Raw genomic sequence first — 16,846 nt, forward strand, 5'->3', positions numbered from 1 at the left:
AATGTGGTGCAGTAGTTATAGTGTTGGGCTTGGGAACCCAGGAGATCCAGGTTCTAGTCCCCACTTGGCCGTGAAGCTTACCTGGTTGATTTTAGGCCAGTCAAGGACTTTCAGTTTAACCTATTTCAGAGGTTTGTTGAGAGGATAAAATCAAGCTTTGTAAGCCACTTTGGGTTTCTCACAAAAGGCAGGATATAAATGGAATGTAATGGCGGCAATGGCAACAAATTATATTTCAGGCACAATTCCTTGCATGTTTGAATATGCATACAATTGAGTCCATAGTCACTTTCATAATCTGAAGAAAGGTTTTGATGGGTGCTGTTGCATAAGACCTTGATTTGTATGTGAAATAAAATCATGTCATATTTTAACTTTGTCTTTAGTCAATTTAACTTGTTAAATTTGCTTGGATCTAGTAGGAATCCAAAAATAGTTGCAGGTTGTGAACATAAACATATATTTCACAATAATTATTCTATTTTTATATAGTTATCCTGCCAACATAAGACCCTCAGGGCTGCTTAGATTATACATAGTCTAATGCTGCCAAAAGGAAACATTAGAGAAAAACTTTTAGCACTTATATGTGGGTACGTGGACCACTAATCATGCCCAATTACCAGATATCCCAGCTTGGTAACATAATGAAAGCTGTTACTAGGGTGGATTTGATTAAATCACTAGTCAGTAAGACTTGATTTAAATCATAGTTTTCTACATAATTTGCATGCATGCCTGCCTTAGGTAGAGGAACTTCATTAAAATATTCCTAACCTGGATGCCTTTTATGGCTTGCTGCAATTATAGGTTTTCTCCTCCAGGGAAAGAATAATATGATAAACCTCAGGCTATACAGAAGAAGATCCAAACACTTGTGGAGTATTCTGTTCAAAAGATTTCTTTTTCATTTGTACTGCTTGCCCCTGCCTCCTCACACTTAACTTCTTATGCAGATCTATTCCACTCCCAATAGTCTTCTGTTCACTGAATTTTTTGAAACTTAGCACTGAAGAGGTACGGGGTTGATTCTGTGTACATAGACTTGCAAAGGAACAGTGGGATTAAGGCCTTTTTCTCAACTCTGTATGTTTATTTTATAACATTTTTGCTGTGAAGAAGAGGCATGTGATCTCTGCAGACACAAATTCACAGTTTTCAGAACTGTAAAACCAAACATCTATGGGAATATCTTATAGCTAGAAAAATTGTCCAATCTTACAGAAACCTCTGGAAGAATATGACATTGTGAATGGATTAATGGAATTCATTTACCAAAAAATGCAAACATTGTATGAATATACAGACCCGTGCTACATAATTAACAATTAATCCTTATTTCATGCCAAATAACCTTTGGACTAGCTATCCATAGATAGATTTTTTCCCTTCAAAAATCTTTTTATTAAAAAAATTCAATTTAAATTTTAAAAATCCAGTTTTTTAATTTAAAAGATCACTGATTTTTATCTACCCTGGCTGTTATCTTCCTTCAGTAAGAATGTTTAGGCAGTCCCTCACATTTTGCTTGTTTTGTTTTTAGTGCTGCAGCCCCAGGTTCAGAGCCTGGTGACTTCCTCCCAAGTTCAACCACTCACCATCCAGCAGCAGGTGCAGACCATGCAGGCTCAGAGGGTGTTGACACAGACCGCCAATGGCACCATCCAGACACTGACCCCAGCCACAGTCCAGGCAGTAGCTGCCCCACAAGTCCAGCAGGTTCCAGTAAGTGATTTTAAGATGTAATATTTTGGTGGGGAGGATTGACTATTTATTTATATAAATATGCACACTTACATAGTTAACTGCTATGTTTCTATCCTGCCTTTTTGCCTCTTGCAAGGAAGTCAAAGCAGATTACATGGTCCTGCTCCTCTCTACTCTATCCTCAAAACAATCAAGTGAGGTAGGTTAGGCTAAGAGTAAGCAGCAGCCCCAAGGTCAACCAGTAAGCTTCATTACTGAGTGGGGATTTGAGCTGAGATATCCCAAGTGTCAGTCCAACATTCAAACCATTACACTGCAATTGCAATCTGTACTTCAGAGACAAGTATGTTTATATAATGACTTCTCTTTCAATTCCAAATCACCTTTCCACCTTTCACTGCTGGCACAGAAGCTCCCCAAATGTAGGTTATTATTGGAGTAAACTGAATTGGTGCAGCCATAGAAAAACAGATGGCCATGACTGAGTTTGGAAGAAAGGTGTTTTGGAAAAAACAGTCAGCTTCTCCAAATGGCTAATTTAAGAATTGTAGAGCTGTGCAATTTTTAATAGATGGATTGCCTCTGTAAAAGAAGCCAGCCTTGAATTTTAGAACAGCTAAGCAGGGATGTCATGGATAGGACATTTTGGAGGGCTATCATTCATGGGGTTGCCATAAGTCAGGGATGACTTGATGGCACATAAGAGCAACAGAGCTATACTTGCAACATCCCACAACATTTTGATTCAGCATTTGATATGTTGTAATGTACCACGTTTTGTGCTGGAAACGGGGCATCAGAAATGACAAATTAATACTAATATCATGTCAGAAAGCCAGTAGGGCTAGAGCTTGATCTTTGTACAGAAACAGGTGCAATCAGGATGATGCACTTGAAGCTGAAACGGAAGTGGGGCTCCAGTATTAGCTGCAATATTATTATGTTTGCTTTCTTTGTTGTACTAAACTTTACAGTCTTTTCTCCTTCCAGGTCCTTGTCCAACCACAGATAATCAAGACAGATTCTCTTGTTCTAACAACACTGAAAGCTGATGGTAATCCCGTCATGGCTGCAGTTCAGAATCCAGCCCTCACAACATTGACCACACCTATTCAGACAACTGCTCTGCAGGTACTGTAGAGTGCCGTGCTTTATTTTTCCTGACTTTCTCTTCCCCCTCTTGCTTTTTGGTTTCCTTCTCATAAGGACTGTTCAAAGTCCATGAGGACTTAGGGCCTCTAGACTGTCTAGATGGCCATAGGAGTGGTTGGCATCCCAGCTTGGGCCTCAGAAACATGTCCCAGGGTTGGAGCTGGGGCTCCAGCACCCTCCCTCCATCTTTGCAGTTGATGCAGAAAGAGCCTTGAAGCCTGTGGCGCCAAAGCTGCAATACTAAAGTTGGAGCTGGAAGTCTGTGGGCATTCTTGGGGGACCTTTTGGGTAGGTCAGAAGTTCCACCATCATATGTAGTATCCTGATGGTGCCTCAGCCTGTCATCTTCATGCTGTAGCCCAAAAGACTTAAAACAGCTGAAATTGGTTGTTTAAGTTTTTGCATGGTGGGAGGGGTGTGGTGGTGATCTTTGATAGGACGTCCCTATCCTCCAGGTTTGGAGGGTTAGCAGCAGCCCCATTGGAATGGATTGCTTGAGTCTTACAGTATGTCTGTCTTTGAAAGAAGACCATAGTGTGGCAAAGGTGTGGCTATTGCACTCGTTGATCCTTCATCCTTTCTTGAAGAAAATTTCAGAATTCCTGTAGATGCATATACTGTAATAAGTTCAGGGAGATGGGTCAGGATACCTGTTTTAGTCTGCTATGGCAAAAACAGACAGGAATCTTAGGTGGCAGTTTCACGTCCAATGACTTGGGTATTTGCTTTCATACAGTACAGTCTGCTTCATCAGATGTAACATTATTGTGGATATCTATACTAGTTTTCATTGTGATTCACCAGAATGACTGTATATCTATAACATTAAGTAAGATAAGAGGATGACCTTAGAACAGTGATGGCGAACCTTTTAGAGACTTGAGTGCCCAAACTGCAACCCAAAACCAACTTATTTATCACAAAGTGCCAACACTACAATAAAACCTGAAAATTGCGATTTTAGTTTAGAAAAAACAGCTCACAGCCAGTCCAAGCAAATGTATATGTATATCCTTGGCATCACCCCTAGCCCTAATACAGGGGTAAAATACCATCAAAAGGGGCGATTTTGAAAAAGCCTTCCTTGAGTAGCTTTTTCTGCACAGCTTATCATTCTGCCCATTCGAAACACATTCCAACCATCAAAATCATGCCAGGGCACCTCGTTTTTCTAACCCTAACCCAGTGATGATGAACCTTTTAGAGACCGAGTGCCCAAACTGCAACTCAAAACCCACTTATTTATCTCAAAGTGCCAACACTGCAATAAAACCTGAAAACAGCCCATCCAAGCAAATGTGTGTGTATATATCTATATCCCTGGCAGTGCACTTACCAGCCATGTGAAAGCTCAGATGAGTCGCAGCTAATGTGTTGTGGCTTGTGCTGTCATTGCCTGGCACTAGCACTCCTTTCCGAGCATGCACATGGCTCCTATGTGCACTGTTGTCCAGTGCTCAGCTGCTGGGGCGATGCTGGGCTGCTGTGGCACACGTGCCATAGGTTTGCCACCACTGCCTTAGAAACTGAGTCATTTTAGAAGTAAGTCTCAATATTATGGAAAAGTGTATGGGTCTGCTCAGAGCTGACTTAAGCTAATAGCTTGTCTTCCTCAAGCATAATGTTCTAGCTTTTCACATTCTTGGCTTACTATACTAAGTGGAAGAAAAAGACCCAAGGGCACATTCCTATTTATCTTGCTTGGGTATTAGGAATGTGACTTCCTTTTCTTTCTCAAAGGGTTTATTTACTTAAAATGATAAGTTAGCATATTTTAGAAAGTGAGGTGTGGTATGTGTTGAGCAAAATAGTCTTTTTAGTAGATGTACACTGATAGGGAGTACCTGATAGGGACACCAGGCAAAGACTTTTTATTGTTATTTTCCCCAAGTCTTTTACATCACATTGTAGATTTTAATCCTGCCACACCTTTGCTTTCTCTCTCTTTCTCTCTCTCTTTATATTTTATTTTCTTGTCTCGATCTTATCTGTGAACAATTTTACAGATAACATTGTATTGGATATAATTTTGTTGGAGAGGTCCATGATGTTTATGGTAATGCTGGATTCTCATATCAAAGGAATGCATTTCATTCACAGCAAATATGGTAATATATGCTGTGTTGTGTTTTGGAAAGACAGTTAAAGTGGAGAAATAGGGTTTGGTTTGTCCCCACCCAATAATTAGTCTGATGGATCTTTCAGCCTGATCAAAGCTTTTATGCTGCGGTATAGTTTGTTTCCTCTTCAGATTCTGAAAGCAGTTCATTTGCCCAGTATGTAAGAGAGTATAGGCAGATGGACAGTAATAAGAAAAATTATTTGAGCCAGAAGGAAACTTGTTCCCTTGTATCATTTTTATCTGGAACTACTGATGTGATACTTGGGGAAAAGCAGTGCAATAGTCACTTATTCCTACATAGTGTATTAGTAATCCAGGGAAGTGTTCAGGCATTCTTACGCATTCTTAAGAGCAGTGCTTTTTGTGTAAAAAAAAAAAGAAAAAGAAAGGTGCCGGAACTCACGTCTTGGGGTCACACTTTTACACAATGGTTGCTGCCGGCAGTAAGCACTCAGCGCGCAACCACACGACTGATCCCAAGCCGAGCAGCGCCCTCACAATCAGCACCGACAATCAGCGCCGACACACAAGCAGACACTATGTTAATGATTTCTGCCGCCGATCTGCTACACCCAACAGGGCGATTCACAATCACTTGGAAAAATCCATCAAAAAATGTACCGGAACACTGTTTCGGTGCGTTCTATGACAAAAAAAGCCCTGCTTAAGAGTATATGAAGATCTACTGCACTGAATCAAATTACAGGTTTTTCTAGTTCTGTATAGCATACTGTGAGAGACAGTGGCTTTCCAGGGTCCTGGGTAATGGATAGCTTCTGTCCCGACTGCCTGAGAATTTTTAAACAGAGTTTCAGGGGAGTAACTCAGAAATAGTACGCCTGCAAAGCATGAGCTCTTTTACTTAAGTGTAGAAGAGTTCTTCTACATTCTTTTATTTCTTACTATCAAACAAACGCACCTTCACATGAGTTGGAATAGTCCTCAGTTTGACACAGTAAAGTCTTCAAGGAAATTTACTTTGCTGACAGATTTGGACACATTGTGCTGTCGAAGTTGAAGCCATGCCTGCGGGCATCCCTAGGCAGCTCCAGCAATGGTATACCCCGTAGTTCCTTGAGGATGGAGACTGCCCACACTATTTCCCTCAAGTGGGACTTCCCTGCGGTAGAAGGGAGGGAGCAGGTGCATAACTTTGTTACTTATTCTACTAATCATCTCTGCCTTCAAACTGAATGGATTTAGAATACATGTCAAGTTTTGGATATCTGGGATTCATAGTCTTGGTACTGTTTCTGGCAGGCCTTCTCTTTTCTTATTATAAATAAACTTTTATTAAGTGTGTGTGTTTGTATAAAGCATAGCTGAAGCTCTGTGCATGGTTCTTAGCATAAAGCTTAGTGCTCTATTTTTATAATGACACAATAAAACCTAATGTAAAAAATGAAAAAGTTTACATTAAAAGTTTTAAAACAGAATAAAATCAAAGTAAAAATATTATCAGTCCAGGATAAAGAGAGCACTGACATCTTTAAAAAAATTCAGAATGTTTAATATGGTTTGCAAATTGTGCTGAAAAGACTGCATTGTGGGCACTAAGTGAGCCTGTCTGGTGAGCTTCTTTTATGGTCATTTGGTCCTTTAATTGTGAAATAAATTTCTGTCTTGCTCATTGTTGTTGCCTCTTCAGACTTTAGTTGGTGGCAGTGGAACCATCTTGACCACAATGCCCATGATGATGGGAGGGCAGGAGAAGATGTCTATCAAACAGGTACCTGGGGGTGCCAAGCAGCCAGAACCTCCAAAGGAAGGAGAGAGACGAACAACCCATAATATTATTGAGAAACGATATCGATCATCAATAAATGACAAGATCATAGAACTAAAAGATCTTGTTATGGGAACAGATGCCAAGGTAAGAGTTACTTAGTGACTGAAAAGCAAGAAGATGGTTGTGATCACAAACCCTGTTGGCATTCTCTGATTTTTAGGTCATTAGCTATTGCTTAATCAGTATGGAAATTTGGACTGTGATAAATGCCAAAAACATATGAATTAGTTTTACTTTCCTGCATTTCTTAATAATTGTGTTACATTATGCAATATCTTTTGCTTTTCCTTCTGCCCTTCTCGAAGGCAAGTACAAGGACATCCCCTTTGCTGAAAGTCGTTGCACTTGTCCGATGAGAGGTTTAGACCTTGGAACTTATGTTTTTTTTCATGTCCATATTACAAACAGGCATGTAATGAGCTCATTATTCCGCTCTTTTGGAATAATCTGATTCTTTCTGAAAAAGCTGAACTTGAGTTTCTTCTATCAGATAAAGCGGTTAAGATCACATATCAAGTAGCAAGTTTCTGCAGGGAAATACTCAGGTTAAGAAAATGTTGTGCTATTTAGTTATAACTCTATCTATTGTATACATTTAAATTGTAGCAACTTTCAACAAAGGAATTTATTAGCATTACCATTATGTACATGTTTGTGGCATTATGTGTTTTAGTTATGCAGCCTAGGTTATTTTAATTTTTAGGATCCATTATTTGCCTTTTTGTCTTTTAGTTCATTTTAAATAGTTATTGTAATTGGGGTAATGGAAAAGCATTGTTTAATCCATTATGTTAGCCCATGTTGGTTTATGTTTTTCTGTGTAATGAATAAAAATTAATAAAATAAATATCTTTAATGTTGCATTTATTTTGCAGATGCACAAATCTGGTGTACTGAGGAAGGCCATTGACTACATTAAATATCTGCAGCAGGTTAACCATAAGCTAAGACAGGAGAACATGGTCCTGAAGTTGGCTAGCCAGAAAAACAGTTAAGTATTTTAAGCAGGTGATGAAAATGTGATTCAGGAAGTCTTCTTTACCCCCTCCCATACTATTCAAAGAGGTATATTATTGGTTGCTCATGTTTTTGTGGGTAAAATGAAGGAGAGCATGGGAGGGTGTGAAGGTAGAAGGTACTGGATAGACAGCATTGTGAATGTGCATGTCTCATTTTTGCAATCTCTGATCTTTACAGAGTTGTTGAAGGGTTTTGACCTAAGCAGTTTAGTGGACAATGATGTGGATCTGAAGATAGATGACTTCAACCAAAATGCTCTGATGATGTCTCCTCCAGCTTCTGACTCAGGGTCACCAGCAGATTATTCTCCATATTCAATTGATTCGGAGCCAGGAAGCCCATTGTTGGATGATGCAAAGGCAGTTAAGTCGTAAAGCATTCTGCACTGGAAAGTGCATGCAGTGGTTGCATGTTACTTAGGATAAAGATCCTAATGGTGGTGTACATGCAGGCTAAGACAGAGACTTGCTCATGTGTTTGGCATTAAGGATACTGTAGTGAAATTACTTGTACAGTTTTAGAGAAAGCTGTTACTCAGAAGATTCATCAAGCAGTTTCATGGAATTATCACCAATTGCCAGGTTAGGTTTTCAAAGTCTTATAGCAATTCTAATATAAGACTTGGTTCCACAGAAGTTTTAATTAAAAAGCTTAAGGTAACACAAATATTTCATCCTCCCCAGTTTTTTTTCAATGGGAACACAAAAAGAAATAATAATTGTGTGCACATTTTATGGCCTTAATGTGATCACCTGTAGCAATAACACCAGTTTACTAGTGAATCGATCCATTATCCCTTAAAAAGCAGTTTAGGTAGGATCTGCCTCAACAGTATTTGAAGTGAGAAAAATTGTGATGAATTGTAAATATTTAAATTATTAAATATTCTTATAAATTCACCTCATGTGGATAAATACAACCATAGAATTCCTTCTGTTAGAAAATTAACTGTGCCTCCTCCTGAGGCTACAAAAGCTAGAGGGCAGGTTTGCATGTGTTGAACTGTGATGTTGTATGTATCTGAGCTACACTAACAAACCATGGCTTGTTAACCATGGGCAGTTCATGACAAACTGGGTTCTTCTCATGGGTTGTTCATGATTAAACCATGGTTTGCAAGGGCAGCTGGATTTACATAACACAACAATTCACAATTAACCTACAACTTGCTTTCAAACCATACTTCCAATATGGATCATTTATTGTGTAATCCCAGCAGGTGTAACTTTGATCTCATGAGGCTGGGGATGATCTCTTATCCTCAGTCTTTCATAACTCTCTTTCTCATTCCCTGTGTTCCTCTCCTCTACTGTCATTATCTAGGTTAAAGATGAACCTGACTCTCCACCTGTTGCTCTTGGAATGGTTGACCGCTCCCGCATGCTGCTTTGTGCTCTTACGTTCCTCTGTCTGTCCTTCAATCCTCTAACATCCCTCCTGGAGGGCCAAAGGACATCTGATTCTGATGGTTCTGTACGTCATAGCTCTGGGAGGAGCATACTGACAATAGATTCAGGTACTCTCAGGAACTCAAAATATAAGTCCACTCCAGTGATGCTGGGTTTCAGTGATTCTAATCTTTTAAGAATCAGGTTTAATAGCTGAAAATGAATTGTTAGTAATGACAAAGGGAAATTAGTTGCAATCCTCATTGGATATTTTATCAGTTGGGTAGTAAGAAATGTGTATGTGTTTTGCATACAGCAATGATTTGATTCTTGCTATGATATACTATAAAGGATTGTACACAGCAGTCCTATGCACATTGACCTAGGAATATGTCCTATAGTGTCATAAGACATAACTAAGGAAAGTTATAACTAAAGGAAATTCATTCCCAGGCAAATCTGCTAAAAATTGAAGTCTAAGGCTGGAATCCAGTTCCAGTTTACCTAAGAATAAGCCTTATTGCACTGAATGGTACTTTTTTCTGAGTAGGCATGTATAGGATTTCACTGTGAGGCTGTTGTGAGATTTATTCAATAATTAAAAAGCCCTCCTCACAAACTCTTAAGTAAATTGAAGGTATTATAGGATTCCTGCAAAATAGCCCAGTACATTGCACTGTGGTATATGGTACTGTAGTACAGTGACATATTTTAGTGCAGTTCAGCTGTATTGAGTAAATTTATCTTCAGCTGAGGTGTCAAGTTGAACTGTATTACCCATTTTGAACATGTGTGCTCTTTCTCTCTCTGTTTCTCTCTGTCTCATACACACATACTGGAAAGAACCTTGTCACAGTTCTCCCCTTTGATTGTGTGTGTGACCTTAAATGTTGTTTAGCTTTATTTATTTATTTTATTAAAACATTTTTGCACTGTGCTTCAGTTCAAGATTTCCAGAAGGATCTAAAATAACTAACTAGGCAGCCATAGGTGGGAAGCAAGGAGCACATCAGAAGTTAAGAACCCATGAAAATAAGAAGGGCTTTTTTGCTAGCTGTCTGAAAGACATTAGTATAGGCTCAATGTAACTATTTCAGGTGAGAAAGTTCCACAGAAGAGGCAGCATGGACAAATAGGCAACTTATTTGTCCATGCTGGCCAGGGCGACTTATTTTATATTGCTAATTTGTATGTATATTTGAATGTTTTATATTTTAATTTTATGTTGTGAGCTGCCCCGAGGCTTCGGCGAATGGGGCGGCATGGAAATAACTTAGTGTTGGGGCAGCTTTATGCTTTTATTGCCTTAAAGAGTCACTTGATTATGCCCAGAAGACTTGGTACTTGTGCATTCCTCAGGTAAGAAAAACATCAGCAAGCCTCTAACTTTGTTTGCTTAGACTTCCAAAACAGATTGAGCAAAGAGTAAAATCTAGAATCTCAATTCTAACCATGTATCTTCCCTTGGGCTCAAGGACTAAAGGAGACCTTTGCTCAAGGCCTACATATAAGCAAGTTCGCACTGCTTCTTCACACAGTTAAGACTGACCTCAGCTTGATTATCCTAAAAGGTAACTGCTGCTTCTTGTCTTGTTTGTGTATTTCTTGGCATCATTAATTGTCTTCTTTCTGGTAGGCTCTGGTGGCTGGTTTGGCTGGATGATGCCCACTCTGATCTTATGGCTTGTGAACGGTGTTATTGTTCTGAGTGTATGCTTAAAATTGCTAGTTCACGGAGAGCCAGTGACCCGACTGCACTCCCGCTCATCGGTGACCTTCTGGCGACATCGGAAACAGGCAGACCTGGATTTGGCCAAGGTAAGTCTGAAGGCAGATTTTATTCCTTCCCCATTTGTTTTCTGGGGCTAGTTTGAGCTCATCCAAAAATGCATTTGCTCAAGAACTAGCAGCTCAAAAGGCAGAGTAGATTCTTAAAGATGCTGTGCCTTTGGGATCACATCCAGTTGTCCTTTCTGTTGAAAGGATTGTGTGGTGAAGGACTCTGGCTGTTTTAGTTCCTTGTTCTTCCATTCATCATCTGTGTGATTATCCTCCAATTTAGCTATGTAAAATTAGTGTGGTTATTTGCCAAAGGCCTTGGATAAGATTGAATTTTGTAATTAAAACTGACTGATCAAGAAAGAGAGCTTGAGGCTGTGGTAGATAGCTTAATGAAAATGTTAACACAATGTGTGGCTACTGTAACACGCCCCCTGCCCAATCCCACATACACCAATTGCTGTAGAGAAGACTGTGTCCTCCATATGATACAGCATATTCTAGCTGCAGCTGCCATTCTTTTCTGATGTATGCTCTATGCCTAGATGGATGAAATTGGCTGCTTAGCTGATGTGCAGGGCAGGAAGAATGCAAAAATGAAGATTGCCTCGATAGTCATTCTGTTGTGCATATAAGATAATATCTTCCATGTTTGGAGGTTATGGGCAGCCTAGTTGGGTTGCTTCCAAAATAGGTTAATGCATGCTTGAGATCAAAGATGAAAATAATCCTGGAAAGGTTAATTTGGCATGCCTAGTAAGAGAGAAAAGCTGTTTCTGTGGCTCTTTTGAAATGAATTTGAATGTGAAACAAAAGCTATTCTCCTTTTGAGTTAAATGGTGTATTTTATATGTAAATACTAATTATTTTAAATAAAACAGAATAAATTATTTCTATACAGTTATTTTTACTATTCTTTTTTTACTTTACCCAGTTAAAAATATAAAACAATATTTAGTGAATCAGCCAAACTTATGCACTTAAGTTCTGCTGATTTCATTCTGGGGAACTGATGCATATGCTTAATTATTGCATTAAAGTAAATTAGATTGAAAAGTGTTTAACTTGAGCTGGCTTGATTATAGCATTCCAGACTGGGTTAATATGAATGAATGTGGGAGAATAGCGAGATATATTATACATTGAAGCATGCTGTTCAGACAAGAATGATGGCATTCATCAGATTTTTAATTGGCTTAGAAGCAAATGTTGGATAACTGAAGTCTCTGGTACCTGAAGTAGAAGGGGCTCACCAAAAAGAAACAGCAGAGCTTAAGAATTTTTGAAACAGAGAGAACAAAGATTGTATATCCAAAGCTATGCTGTGATGATTGTGTTTGAGTGAGTTTGTTCCCCGCAGACATTCAAGTGGTATTTGAAATGACTTGGATTCTCAGAAGTCCTCTCTGCAAGTACACCTTTTCTGTTTACTTCCTTTGTGTGCAGGGTGATTTTGCAGCAGCTGCATCAAACTTGCAGACTTGCTTATCTGCCCTGGGTCGAGCACTTCCTGCCTCTCGATTGGACTTGGCCTGCAGCCTGTCCTGGAATGTCATTCGCTACAGTCTCCAAAAATTGGGACTGGTTCGCTGGTTACTGAAAAGGACATCACGGCAGAGACGAGCATCAGAGGCCCCTGTGGGTTTTGAGGATGAAGCCAAAACAAGTGCTCGTGATGCAGCTTTAGCATATCATAAGCTCCATCAGCTCCATATTACAGGTAAGGAGAAAAGGGAGAAAGGAAGGGCCAGGTGGCAGCTTCTTACTGCCTTCCCACCAAGTTTGCATTTTAATAGCTGGTAGGGCTTTCCTGGAAAAAGCCATATGGGGGCATTGTACAGGATGCATCTTGGCATGCCCCAGGTAATGTTATGAAGGAGGTTTTTCTTTGTGTCATCTGATTCCTGATGCAGGGAAGCTTCCTTCCAGTTCAGCCTACTCAGGATTGCACATGGCCCTGTGTGCAGTGAATCTGGCTGAATGTGCAGAGGAAAAGATTCCACCAAGCACACTGGCGGAGATTCACCTGACTGCTGCAGTTGGCCTGAAGACTCGCTGTGGTGGCAAGCTAGGCTTCCTGGCGGTGAGTGAATTTTTCAAGCCTCCCAGTAGAATTAGATCCAGTAAAGTTGTGTGGCATATTTAAACTGAAGTTTTGGGTTCGTGTGAAAGAAAGGTGCATAATTAATTTTACCACTGTTCTTGACCCAAATGCGTGCATCTTTTATTCAGCTTAGTTTTACCTTAGTGACTGATTTCTTTGCAGAGTTATTTCTTAAGTCAAGCCCAGAGCTTGTGTAGTTCTGAACGCAGTGCCATTCCTGACTCCTTACGCTGGCTGTGTCACCCATTGGGACAAAAATTTTTTGTGGAGCGGAGCTGGACGGTCAAAGTTGCTGCTAAGGAAAGCCTATATTGCACTCAGAGGAACCCAGGTGAGAGCCAGCAGGCTTGTGAATGGCTTTCCCTGAAGCTTCTCACCGCTGGTGTGGGATGGTGCTATTTTCTCATTTTCCAGCCAACTTTGTTACAGGCTTTTTCCTGAAAGTGCTTCTTGCTGAAAGAACTTCCTCAATCAAATCAGTAGTCATGGGGAAATTGTCCTATATGCTGGGATTTGTCCTACAAGGTGGTGATCTGTCTAAAAACTTGCAGTGAGAAAGGTTTGTATATGATTGCATCTGAAGGGTGCCCCCGTATTACCAAGTTTGGGGAACAAGTTTGGTAGCTTTTAATTTCCCAAGGTGTTTTGGGGATGTCTTCACCAGGTTCGTTCATTACATTTGCAGCCCTATTGGGTTCTCTCTGCATTGTTATTGTGAATAAAGAAAAAGCAAGTTGATCATTTTGTCATCTGCAGCTGATCCCATTGCACAGGTGCACCAGGCATTCTGTGAGAACCTGCTGGAGAGAGCTGTTGAATCGCTGGTGAAACCTCAAATCCCAAAGGGTGCTACAGGCCATGATGATGAAGAGCCCTGGTAAGCTGCAATAATGCCCATTTGGCCTTTTTTGCACTGAACTAAGCTTGTTGAGTCTGTTTGTCTGCTAGGCCAGTCGCTGTAGCCCAGTGCAGGAGGTGAGGTTGCAGTACAGATTTCCAGTCCTTTCCTCTTTCTTTTTTTCAGTTAGGAGTAGTATGGTCCACTGTGCAATCTGTAGGTCACATTCTCAGAAATTTGAAGTCATTTTAATTCATTGAAGATTGTTTTCAGTTTCTCTAGTGCCAAAGCCCAAATTCGGTAAACAACTGATAAATGAATTACAGAAGACAGAACTGTGTTGGCACATCTTGAAATAGTAAGAACCTCTACCCATTAAGGGAATTTCCTTGGTCAGCTTGACCAGTTCAATTAGTAAACTATTTCTATTTGGAAATGAGTCACAAAAAGGTACTTGGTGTGGACTGGGGAGAGTTCTGTGGTAAAAGCACAGCTCCCTGTCAGAAGTGGCTTGCAAGTGTTATAGCTGTTCTCAGTGGAAAGAGGGCTGGCAGCAAGCTGTCATTCTAGGCCAGTGAACTCTGCACCAGTCATCCTTGCTGAGTATGTTGAATTACACATATTAAAGTGTGATTCATTGTAGGAACTTGTTGCATGATCTTACCTAGTAAAAGTCTTCTGCTTCACTTGTAGTGAATTCTCTAATGCTTCGGAATACCTGAAGTTACTCAATTCTTTTGTGGACTCTTTGGGAAGTGGAACACCATCTTTCATTGGCAATTCTGTTTTGAGGTCTGCCCTGGGTGAGTGTGAAAAATGCTCAGACCTACTCAATGTTTTCCATATTTCTCTTCCCCATTCGCTTTCATCCCAAGTAGCAGTGAATATTCAGTTATCAAGCTGTTGGGACTTCCATTTGTTAGAGTCTTGTAGCTCATGTTTCGTCTCTGCATATATAGGTCCTGATGTGGTCTGCAGGTGGTGGTCATCAGCGATCACTATGACAATCAGCTGGCTTAAGGGTGACAATACAGCTCTGAGATCCCAGTTTACCAATGTGGAGCGAATCCCTAAGTGCTTGGAGATGATGGAGTATGTGGTCTTTTTATGTTATTCTCAAAACTCATTCATTCTGCTCTGGACCTGAATGGTACAAGGCTCAAGCAGAAAGTTCTTTGTGCGTGGCATGCATTCATGGTCATAATCATTTGGCTTAGCTGAATCTAGTGCTGGCCTCTTCAGTGAGTTTCAGAACTGGAACTTTCATCACTGTATTATCCAGATACAACATGGTGGATGCAAGGAAGCTCTTGCTAGTCTTTATTGGCGCTGTGGTCCTCCCCTTATATGTCTCATTCATATTAATGCTTTGGGATAGTGCTGGAAATAGCAGCAACATCCATCACTGTAGTAGCTGCTTAGTTATTCATGGTGTACAAGGTAGAGCAGAATCAAGTTATTCTTTAATAATCAGAATGCCTGGAATTGCTTCCCATGTCGCATTTAATATGGATTAATGCTGTAAATCCATTTTTCACAATGTGGATTGGCTACAATTCTCCTGCCATACATTTGCTTCCACTTAATATGTAAAACAACTCTTGGCTTGTGCATTTCAGTGCCTATCTCCACCTGCCCCAGTTTATTAAATTGTTTCTCTTGTGTTTCATAGGCGTTATTTCCAGGTTTAGATAACAGATTGAAGTCCTTGAGTTGGGGGCTAGAGGAGTGGTCATTGACTTGGTTTGTTCAATAATATTTTAAGCCTTAGTTAGTGAAGGGCTTTATATAGTGAAGCTGTAGGAGGTGCCATTTTTCCAAAGCAGGGTTGATCTAAATCCCTAAAGGCACTGACTGTGTTCCTGGATATGTTCTCTCCCCACCCCTTTACCCATAGGAATGCCCTTGTGAAAGCTGTCTTCCATGTGTGCAAAGCCATGCATGCCTCCTTGTCAAGCAAGGCCGATGGGCAACAGAGCTCCTTTGGCCATTGTGAAAGAGCCAGCACTCATCTTTGGAACAGCCTCAACATGAGCAGTGGGGTCTCTAGCACAGGTCTTAATGAAGTAAGTGCAGCCTCTTTGTTCCTGCTGGAATCATGTGCTGTTTAAAACTCTACCAGTCATCTGTCTGTCTGAAGGGTGGCTTTTGAAAAAAATCCCCTTGGGGCTGAAGAAACAGATCCCCCCTCCCTTTTTCATGATTGGAGAAAGAAGATTCCTTCTCTTCTTGCTTCCTGCATGAGTGCCTAGAGCAGCAGAGGAATGCATCTATTTCTAGTGCATTAGTTTTGCCATGATGAGTAGGATGAACACTTGTCTGATTATTTCCTTGTTCCCTTTAATAATGGCTCTTGAGTGAATTGTTCTCACAGATATCTCCTTGCCTAGCCTTCTGTGGCTAAGAACAATGCTAAATCTTTGTATCAGGGAGCCAACTGATTTGTCATATCTTTGTTTTCAATGCTATGTGCAGCTTGGACTTTCCAAGCTCTGGCACTGAGACAGTAAGTTCAAGCCCCTTGTTCATCACTGCTGGGTGGCAGCTGTAGTGCATTGTAGTTGCATTGCATGTTCTGGCTGTACTTGTGCAATGTTTCTGCAGTGCAGTACAGAGGCATGCCTTATTTCTGCACTACAGTTGGAATCTCCTGGGCTTGCCTGGATTGAACACTGAGCTTTTGGGATTCAGAGATTTAGGTGTTTGGTAGTCATGTCTTAGGGATTTTGAATCCAGACTGGAAGGAGCCAAGAGGCCATTGAATGAAGCCCTCTGCCCAAGGGCTGAACTGTTCATTCACCAGTATCCTATAGATGAATCTGCACAATCCAGACCACAGTGTACTACAGGCAGAGACCAAGTGCATAGGCTTAAAAGGTTCAGGGGAGCTATATATGGCAAGGGAAGGAAAGGTCAAGTGTACACACTCAAAATAGGCCCATCATGG

The 16,846-nt window shown here is 40.5% G+C and overlaps 1 protein-coding gene across 1 annotated transcript in view; it reads left to right on the forward strand.

Annotated features, from left to right (window-relative positions):
- The window catches only part of SREBF2 (sterol regulatory element binding transcription factor 2), a 38,527-nt gene that overhangs the window by 14,310 nt on the left and 7,371 nt on the right, over window positions 1-16,846 (forward strand). Inside the window, exons 3-16 of the mRNA XM_044454970.1 lie at window positions 1,544-1,725; window positions 2,698-2,838; window positions 6,630-6,854; window positions 7,646-7,760; window positions 7,968-8,152; window positions 9,114-9,306; window positions 10,815-10,996; window positions 12,404-12,677; window positions 12,871-13,040; window positions 13,224-13,392; window positions 13,818-13,938; window positions 14,593-14,702; window positions 14,859-14,991; window positions 15,797-15,965. Coding sequence (XP_044310905.1) covers window positions 1,544-1,725; window positions 2,698-2,838; window positions 6,630-6,854; window positions 7,646-7,760; window positions 7,968-8,152; window positions 9,114-9,306; window positions 10,815-10,996; window positions 12,404-12,677; window positions 12,871-13,040; window positions 13,224-13,392; window positions 13,818-13,938; window positions 14,593-14,702; window positions 14,859-14,991; window positions 15,797-15,965 — 2,369 coding nt within the window. The remainder of the gene's footprint in view (window positions 1-1,543; window positions 1,726-2,697; window positions 2,839-6,629; window positions 6,855-7,645; window positions 7,761-7,967; window positions 8,153-9,113; window positions 9,307-10,814; window positions 10,997-12,403; window positions 12,678-12,870; window positions 13,041-13,223; window positions 13,393-13,817; window positions 13,939-14,592; window positions 14,703-14,858; window positions 14,992-15,796; window positions 15,966-16,846) is intronic.

Source organism: Varanus komodoensis, unplaced genomic scaffold (genome assembly GCF_004798865.1).
Source record: "Varanus komodoensis strain SLA01 unplaced genomic scaffold, ASM479886v1 scaffold8, whole genome shotgun sequence".
In the NCBI taxonomy this organism is placed as follows: Eukaryota; Metazoa; Chordata; class Lepidosauria; order Squamata; family Varanidae; genus Varanus; species Varanus komodoensis.